At 42.3% G+C, this 21,803-nt stretch overlaps 1 protein-coding gene across 1 annotated transcript in view; it reads right to left on the reverse strand.

Annotated features, from left to right (window-relative positions):
* The window catches only part of LMX1A (LIM homeobox transcription factor 1 alpha), a 165,685-nt gene that overhangs the window by 4,678 nt on the left and 139,204 nt on the right, over positions 1-21,803 (reverse strand). The window contains exons 4-6 of the mRNA XM_063940047.1: positions 10,362-10,525; positions 9,846-9,923; positions 7,009-7,084 (exon numbers count right to left, since the gene is read on the reverse strand). Of these exons, the coding sequence (XP_063796117.1) occupies positions 7,009-7,084; positions 9,846-9,923; positions 10,362-10,525 (318 nt within the window). The remainder of the gene's footprint in view (positions 1-7,008; positions 7,085-9,845; positions 9,924-10,361; positions 10,526-21,803) is intronic.

The raw sequence follows: 21,803 nt of genomic DNA on the forward strand, positions 1-21,803 counted from the left end.
AGTGATTGCAAAAACACTCAGGTGGTTCTGCTCTTCTGTACTGGGGTGTGATAATGAGTGCGCTCTAATGTGTAACAGGTAGGCATATAGATGACAGTTCCCAGCATAGTACAGTAGGAGAGTGCAGTGCTCCTTTTCCACCAACAAAAGGACTGGAGTGTTGCACCACCTATCAGTTCTTGCCTTATACTTTTAATGGGATTCAATTATTCTTTTTAGTTGCACATATCTGTAGAAAGTGCATTTTTAGGAGTCTCAATATTGCTGTAAATGTGTTCATATGTTTGGGTATAAAAGTAAATTTCGGAAAGGTGCGAGCTTCTAGGAATATAATGTCAGTCTGAGAATGTGATTTTGCACTTTATTTGTATTTGTAATGCTATGAAATTTTCATTTCACAGACAGTCTATGACTAGAGTGTGCAGTGTTGGTGTGCTAGGGTCATCTAAGGCCAAATCCCACTAGCAAAATGTGCAAAGTTTTGCAGCCAAATACTGAAAAAGGGAAAATATTGTTCAGAACAATTTTGAAAAATGTGCTTATCTGTACTAGGAACACTGCAAACAAACAGCCGTGAACTGGAGGAGGATAAACTAGAATTTTACAAGACAAATGTAAACTTTAAGAATTATGGGCTGGTCCTCTCTTTAGTATGCACATTGGGGGTCATTCCGACCCATTCGCACGCAGCTGGATCATCGCTGCGGTGCGAACAAGTCGGAAATGCGCATGCGTGGCAGACCCATTGTGCACACGCATCATTGCCGCTGTGGCACCGCCAGCGGAAAAAGACTGACAGGCGGGAGGCGTTCTGGGGCGTCAACTCACTATTTTCCGGGCGTGGTGAGGAGAACGCAGGCGTGTCCAGGTGTTTGGTGGGCGGATGTCTGAAGTCAAATCCGGGACCTTCGTCGCTGAATCCGTCGCACAGGGTAAGCAAGTCTGACCCTGGTCTTGTTTTGCAGGAAACTTTTTTAGCATAGCAGGGCTGCACAAGCAAACGCAGCCCTGCTATGTTAAAATACACTCAGTTTCGTTAACCAGTCCAATGCAGTAGCAGGTAAGAGAGACGGTAGATGTTAGTCACATAGAACCACGTTCTCACGACAGGAGAAGGGACCAGCAGCTAATACCATACAAACCCAAAGAAGCTAGGTGCGTCAGGGTGGGCGCCCTGTGGAATCCAGTGTACCTCGCAGAAAGAGATTTAACAATGGTAAATCTACTATAAATCTCCTTTTCTGCAGCTGGGTACACTGGTGTTCCACAGGGAATAACATCGGGGATGTCCTAAAGCAATTCCTCATGGGAGGGGACACACTGTAGTGGGCACAAGAACCTGGCGTCCAAAGCTAGCATCCTGGGAGGCAGAAGTATCAAAGGCATAGAACCTGATGAACGTGTTCACTGAGGACCACATAGCCGCCTTGCACAATTGTTCTGCGGACGCGCCACGGTCCAACAGACCGTGTAGAATGGGCTTTAATAGCAGCAGGAGCTGAAGACCAGCCTGTGCATAGGCTTGTGCAATTACCATTCTAATCCATCTGGCCAAGGTCTGCTTATTCGCAGGCCAGCCACGTTTGTGAAAACCAAAAAGTACAAAAAGGGAATCTGACCTCCACATAAATACGAGAGCCCGTACCACATCCAAAGATCTTTCTTTGCAGGACAAACCAGAAGAGATAAAGGCCGGAACCACAATCTCCTGTTTAAGGTGAAAAGATGACACCACCTTAGGCAAATAACCTGGGCGAGTTCGAAGAACTGCCCAGTCATGGTGAAAAATCAGAAAGGGTGGACGACAGGACAAAGCGCCTAAGTCCGACACCCTCCTAGAAGAGGCAACAGCCAATAGAAACACGACCTTAAGCGTAAGGCATTTAAGGTCCACAAACTCAATTGGTTCAAATGGAGACTCTTGTAGGGCATTCAGAACAACAGATAGATCCCATGGAGCCACAGGAGGGACATAGTGAGGTTGAATCCATAGAACACCCTGAGTAAAAGTGTGAACGTCAGGAAGAGATGCAATTTTTCTCTGAAATCACACCGACAAGGCAGATATATGGACCTTGAGGGAGGCCAGACGAAGGCCCAAGTCTAGGCCTTGTTGTAGAAAATCCAGAAACCTGGAAGTTCTGAAAGTATATTCATCATAATTCTCAGCAGCACACCAGGTGAAGTAAGAATTCCAGACCCTGTAATAAATCCGAGCTGAAGCTGGTTTCCCGGGCTTTTAACAAAGTTTGAATGACCAACTCAGAGAATCCTTTTGCTCTCAGGAGTGAAGCTTCAAGAGCCACGCCATCAAAGCCAGTCTGACCAGGTCCGGGTAGACACAAGGGCCCTGAACGAGGAGGTCTGGGTGTTGAGGAAGTAGAAGAGGATGCTCTATCAAGAGAACCTGCAGGTTTGAGCAGCAATACCGTCTGAGCCACGCTGGAGCGACTAGAAGTAGTATTTCTCCTTCTTGCTTGAACTTCTGTATTACCCTGGGCAGGAGTGACACTGGAAGGAACACGTATGGCAGCTGAAAGTTCCACGGAATTGCAAGTGCATCCACGAATGCTGCTTGAGGATCCCTTGTTCTTGCTCCGAAGACCGGAACCTTGTGATTGTGTCGAGATGCCATCAGATCTACATCTGGTAGGCCCCTCTTGATGACCAGGAGTTGAAATACTTCTGTATGAAGACTCCACTCTCCGGCATGCACGTTATGATGACTGAGGAAGTCCGCTTCCCAGTTGAGGACTCCCGGAATGAACACTGCCGATATGGCTGGCAGATGGCGTTCCGCCCATTGGAGGATTTTTGACAGTTCCATCATTGCCATGCGGCTTCGAGTGCCGCCCTGATGATTTATGTACACCACCGTGGTCGTGTTGTCTGATTGTACTTGAACAGGCCTGTTCTGTACCAGAGGCAGGGCCAGTGTCAACGCATTGAACACTGCCCGTAATTCCAGAATGTTTATTGGAAGGAGAGATTCCTCCCTGGTCCACCGACCTTGGAGAGAGTGTTGCTCCAACACCGCACCCCAACCTCGTAGACTGGCATTCCTTGTCAGGAGGACCCAGTTAGAGATCCAGAAGGGACAGCCCCTGCTCAATTGTTGGTCCTGTAGCCACCAGCTCAGGGACAGACGGATCTCCGGAGTCAAGGAGATCATTTGAGACCTGATCCGATGAGGCAGGCCATCCCACTTGGAAAGAATTAATCTCTGCAGAGGGCGGGAATGAAATTGAGCGTACTCTTTCATGTCGAAAGCCGACACCACCAGGCCTAGTACTTGCATCGCCGAGTGTACCAACACTCCCTGGCGAGAGAGGAAGCATCTGATCTTGTCCTGAAGTTTCAGGACCTTCTCTGGAGACAGAAAAGTCTTTGACTGTTTGTGTCCATCAGCGCCTCCAGGTGTACCATGCTCCGAGCAGGGACCAGCGAGGCCTTCTTCCAATTGATGAGCCACCCGTGGGTTTGTAGGAATTGGACCGACAACTCCAGTTGACTGAGGAGGACATCTTGGGAGTTTGCCAGGATTAGCAAATTGTCCAGATACGACAGGATCCTGATTCCCTGATGACGGAGGAAAGCCGTCATCACTGCCATGACCTGGGTGAAAATCCGAGGTGCCGTTGCCAGCCCAAAAGGCAGAGCCTGGAACTGAAAATAAAGGTTGCCAATAGCAAACTGCAGATATTGCTGATGCGAAATGGCAATAGGTATGTTCAGGTAGGCATCCTGTATGTCCAGGGATACCATATAGTCCTCAGGTTCCATGGCCAGCACAATAGAGTGCAGGGTTTCCATATGGAATTTGGACACTCTCACAAACTTGTTCAATGATTTGAGGTTGAGGATAAGCCAGAAAGACCCATTTGGTTTCAGAACAAGAAACAGGGTCGAATAGTAACCCCAGCCTCTCTGGGACAGAGGTACCGGCACTACCACTCCTGTTTCCAGGAGGGATTGTACAACCAGGTGTAGAGCTTGCGCTTTCACCGAATCCGAGGGGATTACCGTTGAACAGAACTGGTGAGGGGGACGTCTCTTGAAAGAGATCGCGTACCCATGAGAGAAACTTCCCACATCCAGGCTTCTGAAGTGGTCTTTAACCAGTCCTGGGTGAACTGCAGAAGTCGGCCTCCCACCCTGGGGTCCCCCAGGGGGAGGCCCGCCCCGTTATGTAGCAGGCTTGTCTTGTTTGGAAGCAGGCTGACGGATATCCCAGGATTGTTTAGATTTAGGCTTAGTGGTTTTTGGAAGCACGAGCCTGTCGTGGATACGCTTGATCCTTTGCTTTCCCTGGAGGTCGAAAGGAACGAAAGGTGGTGATTTTAGCCTTCGGAGCAAAAGGATTAGTATTTGGGAGACACGCAGTCTTGGCCGTAGCCAAGTCAGTTACAATCTTGTTCAGATCCTCCCCAAATAAGATGTCTACCTTAAAAGAGAGCACCTCCAAGGTCTTTTTGGAGTCCCGGTCCACCTTCCAGGACCTCAACCACATAATTCGACGAGCCAGGATAGACGTAGTAGATGCCTTGGCCGTCATTACTCTTGCGTCAGAGGCCGCCTCCTGAATATAATGGAAGGTGGAAGGCTGTGGTAATATAAGACAGACATTGTCTGTCAGTGACAGAAAAATCCTGGGGCAGCTCATTTTCAATTGCCTGAACCCAAGCTTCAATTCCTTTTGCAGCCCAAGAGGCTGCCATAGTGGGTCTATGCACAGCACCGGTAAAAGTGTAAATAGACTTCAGGCCACCCTCCACATGCTTATCCATCAGTTCCTTCAGCGAGGTGACGGTGGTGACAGGCAGAGTCAAGGACACCACAAGGCGGGCGACATGAGAGTCCACCGGCATCCTCCATTTGGAGAATCAGCTTAATAGCCTCCACTAGGTCAGGAACATCAACCTGTGTTATAGAATCCTCATCAGAAGCAACTGTATCAGTGTCTGACGGATCAGTATATTCCCCATCATCATCAGAAGAATTATCCGAAATCTTAGTGGATTGGAAGGAAGAAATGGCCCGTTTGGAGAACCCTTTGGCCCCTTTCGAGGGGCGAGGGGTAGGTTAAGCAATCAAAGATTGATATAATTTTTGCACCTGAGTAGATAGTAAATCGGGTTCACCACAGGAACAATATGTGGCTGTAATGGCACAGGAGGGCCCACAGGGGCCTGAGACGTGATACCAGTGTAGATAGCATATTTGAAAATGCTTCCCAGGTTGGTTCCTGAGTAGTCACAGGTGCTGCGGGCTGGCTGGGAGATGTATGACACATAGTGCCTGAACCAGTAGCTAAAACTTCCCCCTCAGGTATATCCATGGTGCAAGCACTGCATGATGCAGGAGCGTCCGCGGATTTTCCGTCCTATGTAGCAGACATTATAAGGAATGTAGCCTTAGAGCGTAACAGTACAATATAGCCAGACAAATATAATACCTGCAAATAACCCCCTGTGTTATGTGACAGTAAATACCGAGCACAAACAGAGGATTTTAGCGGTATCAGGTGACTGAAACACACAGAGAAAAATACAAAGTAGTATATCCTGTGTAGTACTATATATATATATGAGACCCTGACGCACCTAGCCTCCCAGGGTACAGAATATTGGGGGTCATTCCGACACGATCGCTCGCTGCAGTTTGTCGAAGCGCAGCGATTGGGTCGGAACTGCGCATGCGCCGGCGCCGCAGTGCACCAGCGCATGGCAGCAGTCGTTGCCTATCGATCGCCTCTGAGACAGAGGCGGTCGCTGGGTGAGAGGGGGCTGGGCGGCGGCATTGAGCCGCCGTTTGGAGGGATCGGTCCGGCCAACGCAGGCGTGGCCGGACCGTCTGGAGGCAGGCCGCGGCGGCTGCGTGATGTCACACGCAGCCGTTGCGGGTCCGCTAAAGCTGCGCTGGCCGGGAGCTACTCTTGAAGTGCAAAGGCATCGCCGCTGTGTGATGCCTTTGCACTTCTGCAGGGGACCGGCACTGACATACGGGGAGGACTAGCCCTGTGCTGGACGTCCCCTCGCATGTCAGTGTGAATGATCGTAGCTGTGCTAAATTTAGCACAGCTATGATCAACTCGGAATGAGCCCCATAGTGATACCGAGTAGTGTGATACACAAGAATGGAATCCACACAACAGCTCCAGGCACACACAGTCACATGTACAATGCAGAAGTTATTACATATAAACAATAAAACACTCACTGGACTAGTAATTTACATATTACTATGTATGATTATAGATATAACAATGCACAGTAGATACTGGATGTATATTGCAGAATACTTGTACTAAATATTCAGAAAGCAGTACACTTGTTCTTAACTAACACTGTCTAAAATTACATGTACTATAGTTAAGTGTCTGTAAAAGCACAGCATTGATGAGGCAGGCGGCTTTACAGAGGAGACAGTGCCATGCAGTCCCAGAGATCAGCCCAGCTTGTAGTGAAGATGGCGCCAAAATCTCTGTCAGGGAGTGAGGGAGAGTGAAATGCAGCTCCAGGGTGGGAACACCAGCAGTAGAAAGTGCTGCGGCCCTTGAAGTCTTCTAAAAAGCTCTTTTCAGGGCTGCCTATCTCAGCCCCACCTGTTAGATGCCTGCACTTTAGGCAACCAACTTACAAACTGAGCTCCAGTGCCTGGAGGCGGGGCTATAGAGGAGGTGGTGCAGTGCATCCTGGGAACAGTCAAAGCTTTAGCCTGTTGGTGCCTCGGATCAAGATCCAACTCTACACCCCGATGTTATTCCCTGTGGAATACCAGTGTACCCCGCTGCAGAAATAAATTTACTGTAACAGTAAATACAATTACACATATATCAACACATGATAATGTTTAATTATGTATTTGTGAATATGCAAATGAGCTTTGGATATTGTAAACTAGTTATAATCTTCCTTACAGAAGCTTTGGCAAATTTGTGGCCATAGAAAAGCCTCAAGGGGCCTGTTTGTGATGATAAAAGTACACAGTGCCTGGAAAAATAATTACCTGCTGGTATACGTGACGGGTTTTGCTGATCTTGCTGCTGTTGCTGTTGTTGCTGTCTCCTTGCCAACTTCTTCATCTGTTACAAGTAAAGGACAAGAATAAGATTGTAAAATGAGGGCGTGTCTGTATACTATTCTGGTAATTCCATCAGGCGATGTACTCTGGATGTAAATCAGGTCCAGGAATTGCTTGATGCACTTCTTACACAGCTCTAATGCTAATCATTGCTCTTGCTTGCATTACAAAAGTCTAGAAAGTGGATTGGAAATGGATTGTACCCACTTATAGTTTCTTTCTTTAAAGGTTAATTCCACTGAAAATATAAAATTCAGTTTTTGGTGGTATATCATAAATAAAACCCAGTCCCACTTCCACATTACTTTTCTGGGATCCATCATTGCTACAATTTGGCAGATCTTTAAATATCTTGCTTTTGGTGGATGACATGCTAGCTAGCTGTAAAATAAATATTGGATTGGCAGAAGCTAGCAGCATGTGGGGAGGTGTACTAAGCCTTGGAGAGAAATAAAGTGGAGAGAGATTAAGGGGTTTATTTACTAAGCCTTGGAGGGGTTTTCAATTAGCTGCAAATTTGTGTGAATTTTCGCACGGCAGTCAGACGAACATTGCTGTGAAAACAGCTTTTCGTGAGTATGCGTGCTCCCGTTTCTCGACCTTTTCATTTCCAAACGGGTTTTCACGTGGAAATTCTTGCAGTGAAAAGAGTAGGTGAAAATGGGGAAATCAGCCTGTATTCCAAAAAATGCTAAACTAACATAGGATAACAGAAGAGAAGTGTATTAGAGATCACATCAAAGAGTTTTGGGGGACTTAAATTGTGCGAAATGGCTGTTATATGCATTTTTTTTTTAAATGCAAACAAATGTTCTCGTTTAATTTGGGGTACATGAAAATGGGTATAAGTATGTATTTGGGTCATTTTAGGGTACTTTTAAAAAAAAGTGGAAACAGACCGATTACTCCCACCTGCAAGCCTAAAGACACCTGTTCCCCTCATAAAGCACCCCAATATACCTGCCCCATGCCTTGAACTCCAATTTCCATCACTTTGTACTTTTTCACCCCAAAAATGACTTGTCATTATTGGCTAATTTAAAAATAATTAAAAACTTCGACGTGCCTATTTAGTCATTAAGGGGGGTGTCCCAGGGGTTCTGTACCACATCCAACCATTTTTACCTTAAATTAGGGATTTTTCAAAACTTTTCACCTGCTCAGTGTAGGTGAACTGAAAGTGTGAAAAAATTAGAGATGAGCGGATTCGGTTTTACTCGGTTTTACTCGGTTCTCAAAACCGAATCTTATTGGCTCACGGATGTCACGTGTTTTGGATAGCCAATAAGATTCGGTTTTGAGAACCGAGTAAAACCGAGTAAAACCGAATCCGCTCATCTCTAGAAAAAATGATCACAATAAATTTTCCCGGATAATTGAATAGGCTGTAATCGCGATTTTTCGTGTAAAAAAAGTCCATTATTGCAGCTAATTGAATACCCCCCCCCCCCCCAGAGAGAGAGAGATAAAGTGGACGGAGATAAAGTACCAGCCAATTAGCTCCTAACTGCCACGGTACAGGCTGGGTTTGAAAAATGAGTTAAGAGCTGGTTGGTTGGGACTTTATCTTTCTCCACTTTATCTCTCTCCAGGGCTTAGTAAATAGAACCCAAAGTACCGCCCAATCAGTTTCTAACTGTCATGTTACAGACTGTGTTTGAAAAATTACAGGTGCTGGTAAGCTGGGGAACATTATCTCTCTCTCCACTTTATCATTCTCCAAGGCTTAGTACATCTCCCCCACAGTGTGACAGAACATCTGAAACTGTCCTCACTCCAGTTATACATTCGGATACACCCTGGATCAAGTAAATGTAAGGGTGTGTACACACGGTGAGATTCTTGCTATGCCCGATTTTCACTTGCGATTTCCCTTGAACTCCCTGGAGACCAGATAGCACAGATTTTGACTAACTTTTCTTGAGATATGGACTATGTGTGCTTACGATTTTGGCTTATGTGAGATTTTGGCTTATGTGAGATGTCATTGACATGTGAGATGAACTAGATAGTACACCGATCTAGCAAGGATTGACTTGCCTGCACAGTCTATCTTTTCTTGCGATGCCGACCTGGCGGGACCGCGCATCGGGATCGAATCCAGATCGCAAGGTGACTTTCACCTTGCGATCTGCACTAACTTTTTGTGCGATTTTGACTATATAGTCAAAATCGACAGAAAATATCTCACCGTGTGTACACACCCTTAGACACCATGTAAGTAATCATCTAGGGCAGGTTTTACTGATATTCCACATAATGTTCAGCTGAATTATCCTTTATTGCCCGGCCTACATGGTACCCATCTCCAGACACATGTTGAAAATGGTTTACTTGGATTATGATATCACAAAAATAATAAAAAGCTTAAATAACAATGTAATGGTTATCCTCTAAGTATAAATGAATGATTGTTATGCCAATATATACACAATAAAGAATCTCATCAAAGGATTTGTTTCACTGTCATGGAGATGTTTGAAAGTAAATACTGCCCAATGGATACCTCACTGAAGCTGATAGGATAGTGCCACACCTGCTTTACCTTCAGAAGTATTAGTTAGAACTTGAAGCAACATAAGTCGTGTATATGTCTATTGAAACAAAAGAGTCCATACCTATGGCAATGCCTCCTAGTTCTTGACCAATCCTACAGAATAGTGATCATCATATGTGTTTCATCTAGACAAAAAATTCTTGAATCTAGTTTTATGTCACATTCAGGACACATTAGTGTCCCACGCTGCTTGTTGGTTTCTCACCTTTGCTCTTTGGTTCTGGAACCAGACTTGCACCACACGGACACTTAGACCAGTTTCTGCAGCAAGAGTCTCCCTCACCTTCACAAGGAAAAACATCAGGTATTTGTGTCAGGCTATAGGCTCATTAGTGGACATCAGGCACATGCATGGTATAGGTGTACTGGGTCAGTGTAAATAATATTAATTATAGGTATTTTAAGGATAAAAAAAAGCTACTTCTGACTTCCACAAACGCATTTATAAATATGCAGGAGCTTGTCAGAACTAAAAATGGTTAACAAGTTGTCAAGGGTCTGAAAATGACCAAGGGCCTATTGTGAGAAGCAGAGGAGGTGTGACCAGTGCTGTGTGGGTGTGGTCAGTGACATGTCTCAAGCTACGTTTCATTTAAAGAGTATCAAGCCTTTTTGGACATGCTACATTTGACAGCATTGGGGAAACCATTAGCAGTGTAACATTTGATGACCTTAAACACCCCAAAAATGGTAACCAGAAGTAAAGCCATCACCAGCTCACCTTTCTGCATGGCTTAGAGGAGACCTCAAATGAAGCTTTGAAAGCCCTTCGCTGCTGTGTTGTCAGGATGGTCCTGGGTCTCTTAGGCCGCTTCTGATCTTTGCCATCCTCAATTCCTTTACTGTCTTCAAATTTACCGCCATCTTCATCATCCTCGCTCTTACCTAAGAGAAGATGGGAAGAGTATTGTGTCACTGGACCGCAGCAGAAGTCATGTACCTGGAATGCCTACTAGTACATACAGTGGGGATTGAAAGTTTGGGCACCCCAGGCAAAAATTAATTTTAATGTGCAAAAAGAAGCTGAATGTTGGAATGTTGACGACACTCAGAATTTGATTCAGTGACGTGGTATGGCCTCCAGCGTGGCACCAAAGGAGGCAAGGTGACAGTGTTCAGTCAGCAGCCAGCTACTCAGTGCTTCCCTATCAGCAAGGACCTGGGAGATTGGATGAGAGTCCCCAGGCTGTCAGCACTCACATAGCAAAGCTCTCAGCCGTGGCTGGCTGCCAGATAAGACAGGAAGCAGCTCACTGGGTGCTCAGACATTTCATGTAGAGTGCCTCTGGCCGTGACCTTTTATGCATCACAACTAATAAACTAGATACTGTATAATAATACTCTATCATTATATTTTACACATTCCCAGGAGTATATGGGATTTAAGAACCTTGTAATTGTTTAATAGAAAGTGGAGTTCTTGTTTGCTCACATATAGGCAACCTACCAAATATGTCACTATTTTAATTATGAAAGTTATTGGAAACGTATAAAATGTAGCATTACTTGATGTCAGTGCTTCACCTGAAATGCTTGTTAGTAAGTAATTGCTATATAAATTAATCTTTTTTTTCCTGCATTAAAATGTAATTTCTGGGTACAGATCTGAGACTCTGGGCCTAATTCAGATGTGGTTGTTCTTGCTGCTGCATTTGCTATCTTTTGTCGTACACAATTGTGATTATATGCTCATATGGGCATAAGGGAACCTGAGCATAGGGACGCCCACTGCTGTCGCACCGTTTCCCTATAATTGTATAATTGCTGATACATCAGTACTATCGTCACAAACCGAGTCATGCTCTTCAGGGATGCAAGGCTCTCCTGTAGCAAATAAGGTCGCAACTAATTTATGCATGCCCAGAAAACACCATCTGAATGGCCATGACATGCCTGCGTTTGGCCAACCACTCCCCGCTACCACTGACGAACACTGTCTACCTGTCTCACTTTGCGAGTACTTCCCCAGTGCGACCACTATCACAATTCAATCGCTGTGCATGCGCGCTGTTGCTCAGATGCATGCGCAGTAAGAAAACATTGACCAGTTTGCATGCAGTAGCAACTTATGTGACCACATCTGAAGCACTTAGCGATGTATACAATTTTTTTATTGCACTGCTGTGTCTGCTTTTACAGGAACATACAAGGATTAGATCATCACTGGAGAGACTGTGGTGGAGATTTATCAATGCTTGGAGAGATGTATCTAAGCTTGGCGATATATAAAGTGGAGAGAGTTAAAGTACCAACCAATCTACTCCTGTCATTTTTTAAACAGTCTGTAAAATGACAGTTGCTGATTGGTTGGTACCAGAGACAAACTACCAGCCAATCAGCTTCTAACTGTTATTTTGCAGAGTATATGGTTGAAATATCATAGTTAGGAGCTGATTGGTAACTAAGTACTTGATCTCTCTCCCCTTTATCATTCTCTAAGCTTTGATAATTCTCCCCCTGTGTGTGCCTTTTTTTTTTTGTCTCATTGAAGTTGTCAGCCACCTCTAATTCTTTTTAATGGCATTTTTTTTCACCATTTTGTTTGTGTCTTTTTGTTAAAAAAAATGATATAAGATTTTAAAATGTATAAAAATAAAACATGATAAATGTAACGTGTTATAAAGACATCTCTGGTGCCTCCTCTCATGTCATAAAGACAGACGGCGGAATGTACTAAGCCTTGAAAAGTGATAATTTCACTGTGATAAAGTACCAGCCAACCAGCTCCTGTCATTTTTCAAATACAGCGTGTGACATGGCAGTTAGGAGCTGATTGGCTGGTACTTTATCACAGTGAAATTATCACTTTTCAAGGCATAGTACATCCCGCCCTTATTCTCATGACATAAGAGCAGTAAAAGACAACATGCATATACTGGCACAGAGGCAATCTGTATAGATACAGTAGATGCATTTAAAAATGCAATTGAAGCACACAAAAAAAAAGTTAATGTTGTCCATTTCGTGAATGACCCTCACTGTTGGCTGGCAATGTAAATACTTTTTGCAAGTACTGTATATGCTGTGAAGAACCGATTAAGACCGTGAGGCTCATCTGCAAATCTAATGAATATTTTACTTTCTAAACTACCTGTAATGGACCATAAATTATTAATAACACTTTTTCTGGCATTCCATTACAGCCAATTTGGAAAGGAAATGATTATTGAATTAAAAAAGCTAATTTATATGTCCATGGGACTTGATTTAGAACATAGTAGGAAAATGTAAATATCTTTTTAATTAATAACCAAAGAGATGGTAATAAACAGCACAGGTCTCTCCTATTATACTGTGATTTATGACAGCCAACTTTATTTAGGAATGGAATCACATCTACAGTATATTAAGCTCACATGAGACATTTTCAAATATGGATTTAAGTATGGTAAGAGAAGTTTAAAGGAGATCATTGCTCATTTGTTTTATTCTTGTTTCCCAAATGACAACAGACTGATTTTGAAAAATTGTTATTCATTTTTTAATTTTCTTTTGTTTGAAAAACAATAAACATATGAGGTACTCTGGAGCCCACAGAGATAGATAACATTATTGTGACACAGTAAAAAAGATACATCTTTGTAGATGCTTTTGCAACTCATATTGCAGTGAAGAGCCGGAATCCCAACAGCCAACATATTACCAGCGGTCAGAATACCAACACCTGCCCATAATTCCCACTCGGTTGGTGGGTCCTCTCCACCAACCGAGTAGGAATAGAACTTGTCGCTCGCCATCAGGCATGAAGCATGGCAAGTGTAGCGAGCCCGCGAGGGGATTTGCTGCCTTGCTGCCGATATACCAGCACATGTAATGCCGCTGTTGGTATACCAATAGAAATATATATACAAACTGCGCTGTATGTGTATTGAAAAAGCTGCTTAATTTTTTTGGGATAAAAAATAGGTAATGAGCACTATGAATTAATTATGTGTAAAAACACTTTAAAATGTAAAATTTGTAAGAGTGGCACCTGTAAAAAAGAAGGTTATTAAATGTTTACAGCTCCTCTTTAGAGTGTTGTAAAATGAGCTCAGTCCATCCCAGATTCACAATACGGCAATTGTGAATACCCTAACTGTCCCTACCTTCTAGTCAGTTCGTGCATCGGCTGGAGGATAGATGTCAGCACTCCTCACATCCCGCTTACTGCTGCATCCAGCGGTAGAAGATCGCGGCTTGATGTCGAGTAGCGGCTCAGTGACGTCACTCTGCGGCTAGTGTTGGGAAAGTCGGACCGGATCGAACTGGGTGTCCTGTAGCTCATGTGCCTCCAATGCATTTCGTGCGTCACCGCGCACTTTGTCAAGGATGGCATGACGATTTCCTGGTCCACAATTTATAATTAAAAAAACTTTATTGTTCATTTGGTTAAAAAATGGAAATGCAGACAGGAAGTTGGGCCAAAAGGGCGGCAACCATGTGTTCATGTGGTAATCCACTTTTTCAAAGCCCAAATTCAATAAAAAATAATTAAAAATGATTCTAACCGGTGCCACTTTAATTGAATGTGTAATGTATGTGATTATGTTAAAAAAATTAAAAGGTTTTTGTTTTTTTGTATATTTTCATAAAAATGCATTCAGTTCTATGTCTAAGTTAAGCCCATGAGGTTGCAATATCTTCATCTCAAAGATCCATCTTGTCTCATTTTTTTATAATTCCGTCACAATGTCTCCTCCTCTCCAATTTGTATTTACTTTTTGTATCGCCATGAAGCTTAATCCAAATGGATCCTTATTGTGGAAATCCAGGAAGTGTTTGGAGACACTATGTGTGGCAAGCCCCCTTTTTATATTATAAATGTGTTCAGCTAACCAAGTTCTGACCTTTCTTTTGGTTTGGCCAATGTATTGTTGCCCACAACAACTGGCTGTGAACACACTGAATACTACCTGAACAAGTCGACTCTTCCAACTAGACAAGTTAATTTCATCATGGCGAACATTGATTTTATCTTGAACCACAATTACTTTTGGAATAATGGACAATTCTGTCGTCAAAAATGTGGAACGGTGATGGGAACATCCTTTGCACCTAGCTATGCAAACCTCTTCGTAACTAGGTGGGAATACCAGCACATCTGGACAGACAATCCCTTCAAAAACAGTTTAATTTGTTGGTACAGGTACATCGATGATGTCTTCTTTATTTGGGGAGGCAATGATACAGATCTCCAAAAATGCATTCAATTCATAAATAGCAGCAACAGAAATGTGGAATTCACAACAGAAACCAGTAAAGAATCAAGTCACCTTTTTAGATTTGGAAATTTTTTATCAAAAATAATCAAATTCACACAAAAACTCATATTAAGGAAGTAAGTGGAAACAACATCTTGCCAACTTCGAGCAATCATCATAGAAAGTGGACAGCAAGCATTCCATCTAACCAATTTCAGTGAATTAGAAGAAATTGCAGTGAATACCAAACATACGAAAAACGAAGTGAAGACATGATGCTGAACTTCATTCAAAAACGGTATAGAAAACAGGACCTGAATAGACAGACACATAAAATCAATCGAATGAACAGAAAAGATCTTATTAAATATAAAGAAAAAAGAATGGATGAACAAAAAGACCAAATTAAGTTCATCACTCAATATAACAGCAGTCACAAAATTATATAATCAATGCTAAATAAACATTGGCACATCTTGAAATTAGATAATGAATTAAAAGATCTCCTAACTGATAAACCAAAAATAATCTATAAAAAGGCAAGGAATATCAAACAAAAATTGGTTTCAAGTTTCCAGACAACGTCCATACAAAGAAAACCAACTAATACTAAAGGTCATCACTACTGTCTCAATTGTAAGGCATGCAAAAACAATAAATTAAGCACAACAAAACCAGAAGGACAGTTTAAATAGAACAAAACTGCAAAAATATACAAAATCAAAGACCATCTTAGTTGCGAAAAGAAACAAGCCATATACCTTTTAGAGTGCCCTTGTGGGCAACAATAAATTGGCCAAACCAAAAGAAAGGTCAGAACTCAGTTAGCTGAACACATTTATAATATAAAAGGGAGGCTTGCCACACATAGTGTCTCCAAACACTTCCTGGATTTCCACAATAAGGATTCATGTGGATTAAGCTTCTTGGCGATACAAAAAGTACATAAAAATTGTAGAGGAGGAGACACTGTGATGGAATTATTAAAAAATGAGACAAGATGGATCTTTGAGATGAAGACATTGCAACCACATGGGTTTAATTTAGACATAGAACTGAATGCATTTTTATAAAAATGTACAAAAAACAAAAACCTTTCATTTTTTTAACATAATCACATACATTACACATTCATTTACAGTGGCACTGGTTAGAATCATTTTTTATTATTTTTTATTGAATTTGGGCTTTGGAAAAGTGGATTAGCACATGAGCACATGGTTGCCACCTTTTTGCCCCAACTTCCTGTCTGCATTTCCGTTTTTTAACCAAATGAACTAAAAAGTTTTTTAAGTATAAATATGGGACCAGGAAATCGTCATGCCATCTTTGACAAAGTGTGCGGTGATGCACGAAACACATTGGAGGCACATGAGCTACAGGACACCAAGTTCCATCCGGTCTGACTTTTCCGACGCTAGCCGCAGAGTGATGTCATCGTGCCGCGACTCGACATCAATCCGTGATCCGCTACCGCTGGACGCAGCGGTAAGCTGGAAGTGAGGAGTGCTGACATCTATCCTCCAGCCGATGCACGAACTAACTAGAAGGTAGGGACAGTTAGGGTATTCACAATTGCCGTATATTGTGAATCCGGGATGGACTGACCTCATTCTACATCACTCTAAAGAGGAGCTGTAAACATTTAATACACTTCTTCCTTTTTACAGGTGCACTCTCACAAATTTTACACTTTAAAGTCTTTTTACACACAATTAATTCATAGCTGTTGGTATACTGACAGTCGGCATCTCTTTAGCCGGTATATCATCCCCATTCCGGCCCACATACATCACAGATGTATTTGGGCAATGTGCTGGGCTGGGAATTGGGAATATTCAACATGTTGAAACATCCTGATTCCCAAATCCCGACTGTTTTCCATCGAGATTGTGGAATTAGGTATTTTTAACATGGTTAGATTCTCCTAATGAATTGACGATCATTGCTGGATCCGGAAGGTCGCTTGGTGGTGCAGGCGGGTCGGTAAATTGCAGCAGCTGACGTATGGGGGCCTTAAAATACTGTACAAATAACTTTTTGGGCCAATCCTGCTATTTAAGCATATACTTCTACTGGTATACATTCATGATGTTGACATTCAGAATGTCGACAGCATAATACTGACAGTCTGCATGTCGACATTCAGAAGAGTAACATGTTTAGAATGTCAACATGCATGTCAACATTCACAATGTCAACAATGACAAAATACTGACATAGTCAGAATGTTGACATTGTGAATGTCGACAGCCAGAATGTTAACACAGGATTTTAGGGTTAGAGTTAGATTAGAGTTAGGTTTAGGGTGCAATTAAGGTTAGGATTAGGCTAACATTGACAAATAACATGTCATTATTCACATTGTTGGCATTCTGGCAATGTCAATATTATGTCAGTGTCAGCATTGTGAATATTGACATATTGGCGAGAATCTGAACATGTCGGCATTCAGATCTTGTCCACATTGCTCTACACACCTCCTCAGATTTGATTGGCTCCGGATTCCATGCAGTCAGCAGCTCACTCACATTATACATACTCATCCAGAATTTAACTGGCTCCCAATGTACAGAACAACAGTGTCTAGGTCGACCCCATATGCATGTATTAAGTCGACAGGAACACAAGATTGATGTGGTCAAAAGGTCAACAGGTAAAAGGTAGACAATGCTTAGGGCGACAGGTACAAAAGGTTGAAATGATCAAAAGGTTGACATGACATTGGTCAATACAAATGGTCGACGCACTTTTTTTGTATTTTTCATTTTTTTGGGAGCTTTTGCTTGATTTACTATCCACATGGACTATGATTGGGAATAGCGACCTTGCCCAAACCGTGGCAAGCGAGGGTACACTTTCCACTGATTGCGCTTATAAATGGTTAAAAATACAAAATGACACCCAAAAAATAAGGACATATTGTGTCAACCTCTTTTTGTATGGACTATTGTCTTGTCGACCTTTTGACCCTGTCGACCTTTTGTACTTGTCAACCTTACCCACTGTCTACCTTTGACCCTGTTGACCTAATGCATGTTGACCATATATACTGTACGTATCTAGACAGTGTACATCTTGTATACTACACCCTGTTTAAATCTCCTGCCCAGGTTTCACTAACAATACTGAGAGTTGTCTCCACTCCTAACATCATCTTATGATTAGTTGTGGAATTGTGAGAAATTACATTATTTTTTACTTTTACTGGTCCACATTTTGGTGTTGTGATGATCTCAGGGAAGGAACCATCAGTATATTGCTATTTAAAGGAAATAATGACTTGCCAAAGTGGATATTCTCTGTAATGGGAATCTGAGATGGAACATACATATAACAATAGAAAGAAAAGAGTATAGTGGTTGAGCCCTTGTGTTTTAACCTGTATAGAACATTTCAGTCATCTGGGAGAACACAAGGAAATCATCCTGGTCTATAAACCTTCTCTGCATGCCCTCTACCCCACACCAGGGTAAAGGCAAACCACAAAGTTCTGTCCCAATAAGATTCTGGAAACTTATCAACTTTTTGCCCCCCAAAAAATGTATAACAACAATTTATTTATTTAAGGTATACCAGCTATCATAGTTATACACAGATTTATCATATTCTGATAAACAATATGGGCCAAGTGGTTCTTCTCTGCCATCAAATTCTCTGTTTCTATGTTAAAAATATACAGGCTGATTCAAAAGTTGCAGTATACCAAAAATCTGTGCAGGAAATGGGAAAACTGAATACTCCAGTAAGGTGTGGGTGAGGTGGGCTATCTTTTAGGGTATGTACCGAACATGGGCGCCATCTTGAAATTGGCCATCTTGAATCTAAGTCAGATTTTTTAAATGGAAAGGGGGTTATGTAATGTTCAAACAACATCAGAATTTGCTGAAAAGTTTATTGCTGCAAACAAATTTGAAATGGCAGTTATGGTTCAAAAGTTACAACACTTTTTTTGTTGCAGGTAACTGAAGATGGCTTTGACAAAAGAGGAGAGAATTGAGGTCATTTTGATGTCTAGAGAATGAAGTTTCCATGTCATAGCTGCAGATTTTAATAACTGGCACCCTGTACTTCTGATTCACATGGAAACTTTGCCTGAACAGCCAGAGCTTCTGAAGGTAACTTTTATCTTCCCAGTAATGTCATATTAGTATAACACAGTGCTAATTTGTGCTGCTGAACTACTGAGAAATCCCTGATAAAATGTTGCCTGTTTAAAGCTTGGTCTCCAATTCCCAAACTTTTTTGAATAATGGCACCCTAGAGTATCAGAATTGTTTTCACGACAGCCCTAGGCCAAAAGTTTCTAACTAAGAAATTCAGTCAAAAATATTAAATTAAGTAAATTGTGTTTATATCTCATTCTTATGTTCAGTTATTTGTTGAGGGACAGGATTTGAATCTGTTTGACCACATATTTATAATTAGAATCCACAAACACTGGTTTTGCCTATTACATTGACCATAAATAATTTGAATTGATCCTGGACCACCAACCCTGGGCACCAATTTAGGAACCACTGGCTTAGATACTGATCCACTATGAATTATGGTATATGTAGTTTTCCCACAGCTGGGGTTGCCACCTAATGTTTTGCTGCTGCTGCAACTAAACTTATAACTGAACCACAGCTGGTCTGCAAGGTGTGTCTGCAGAACCTCTCAAGAACAGATTCAAATGGACTTTGAGTTCAGTCAGTTTAAGCAGCTTGCATTTCCCCTGGTCATGTTAATTATCTTCCAGAATAAAGTGTAGCTTTATGCAAAGTGGCTTCTTTTTTGGGTGGGGCGAACAGTGTCTGTATAGGTCCATAAACAAATGCTGAGCCAAGAGGCTAGACTGTAAAAGAGCAAATATTGACACATAGGAAGCTGCCTGCACACTACGACCCTAATATCCTCCAGCTTGTCACCACCTGCTACAAAAGATCATAGACATGTGGAATAAAAGTAGAAAGCTCATAAGACCAATGCAAATTCAACAAGAGGAGACTTAATTTTAATTAGAGAGATCACTGCATCTGTAAACGTCTCAGGCACTAGAAGGGCTACTTAATTAAGCCTTAACCCTGTTCTCTCAGTCCTGCCTGAGAAAATGAAAACATATTGTGCTTGGTGACCTTTGCATGAGCTGGTCTTGGATGGCTCGAGACAATTAATAGATCCATATTGTACAAAAGGTGCTTATCATCTGTATGAGATGAAGAGTAAAAGGGAATATCTTGTATAATGAAGCTGCACTCATAAGTCTTTTTTTTTCCTTTTCAATCACTGCTTCTTTTGGTTTGAGGGAATTAGGCGAAGAGGCAGAGTTAGGGCACTTAATTGGAAATGGGGATGGTTTTTGAGTTGGTTCTGTTTACATAGGATTGAGTGCTTGAGTTGACAGTGGCTGTAATTGAAGTATGGGCTTTAGAGATTAGCTCCAGCATATGGGATCTGTGGTGCTGCTCTACCCCTTTCTAGATTTTCCAATAAAATTGGGTTTAACTTTTATACTTTCCCTCTCTCACCCTCTTGTCTATAGAAAGCTCCTTCAAAGTTAGACATTACAGAGAAAAGGCTTGATGGATACAGAACAAAAAAGACCAATCCTAGAGAATGAAGATGGCAAGCCTTGGCGAGTGAGTCTTTAGTGTATGATGGCTACAACTAGTTCTTCTTATAATTTATTGTAAAACAACTGATTTTCAAACATTCTGACAATGTCAGATTTTATTCCATAAGGTTCACATATTGTGTTATATAGTTAGATTGTTACTTATTGCATGGGGCACAAGTGTTGGTTGTTTTTCCCCAAAAAAATATTGCATATTTATCATATATGTTATGTAATCAGCAGGTGCTGTAACATACTGTAGTAAATGATAGCTTGTCATACAGCAGCGTTTGAATACTAGTATCAAGTAAGCACAGTGACAAAGACTAAGCAACAGATGACATTATCCAGTATCACAGTAATTTGCTTTTAGACACCATTGTCGGTTGGGTTTCTACACCCATTAATAAATTAAGGTCTACTAGAATTTCTTAGCTACAACTTTAATCACTGTTAACACATTTATTGGTAAAATAAATAGCTTCTGAACTAAGTTCCTGATCGAAAGATGTACACAAATGCCATCGCTGCTATGAATTTGTACTCAGTGGCTTGGCGTAAATATACAAATGTCACAGCCTGGTTGTATTGAGATGCCTATAATCGGCATCTCTGTCCCGTCATTTGCATACAAAGATGCAACCATTGGATGCACATTGGCCAAACATTGACCTTCTGAATGGCACAGCGTGGCCCTGTAAGTAAGACACTAGGGGGGTCATTCCGAGTTGATCACTCGCTAGCAGTTTTTAGCAGCCGTGCAAACGCATTGTCGATGCCCACTGGGGAGTGTATTTTAGCTTTGCAGAAGTGCGAACGCATGTGCAGCAGAGCGCCTGCAAAATCTTTTTGCGCAAAACAAGAACAGCCCTGTAGTTACTCTTCATGTGCGTTGATTTTAACCACGGAGGGACGGCTTTTGACATCACACCCCCGCCCAGTGGACGCCCAGCCATGCCTGCGTTTTTTCTGCCATGCCTGCGTTTTTCTAAGCACTCCCTGAAAACGGTCAGTTCACACCCAGAAACGCCCACTTCATGTCAATCTTCCTGCGATCGGCCGTGCAACAGGAATGTTCGTTACACTCTGTGCAAACCCACGATGCTCATTGTACCTGTACGACGCGCCTGCACATTGCGGTACATACGCATGCGCAGAAATGCCGATTTTTGACCTGATCGCTGTGCTGCGAACAACGGTAGCTAGCGATCAACTAAGAATGACCCCCTAAAGCCAGATTTACTCTGTACGGGACTGCAGTTGCAAGCAATAACAGGCTTATGATCACAACATGGTGCCGCTCCCATTACCTTTCCCAAACACTGGCTGCTGCCACTAACTTTGCAAATAAATCCTCTGTGTGAGCGCTGTCACAAGACTT

The sequence above is a fragment of the Pseudophryne corroboree genome, chromosome 9, assembly GCF_028390025.1.
Source record: "Pseudophryne corroboree isolate aPseCor3 chromosome 9, aPseCor3.hap2, whole genome shotgun sequence".
Classification (NCBI taxonomy): Eukaryota; Metazoa; Chordata; class Amphibia; order Anura; family Myobatrachidae; genus Pseudophryne; species Pseudophryne corroboree.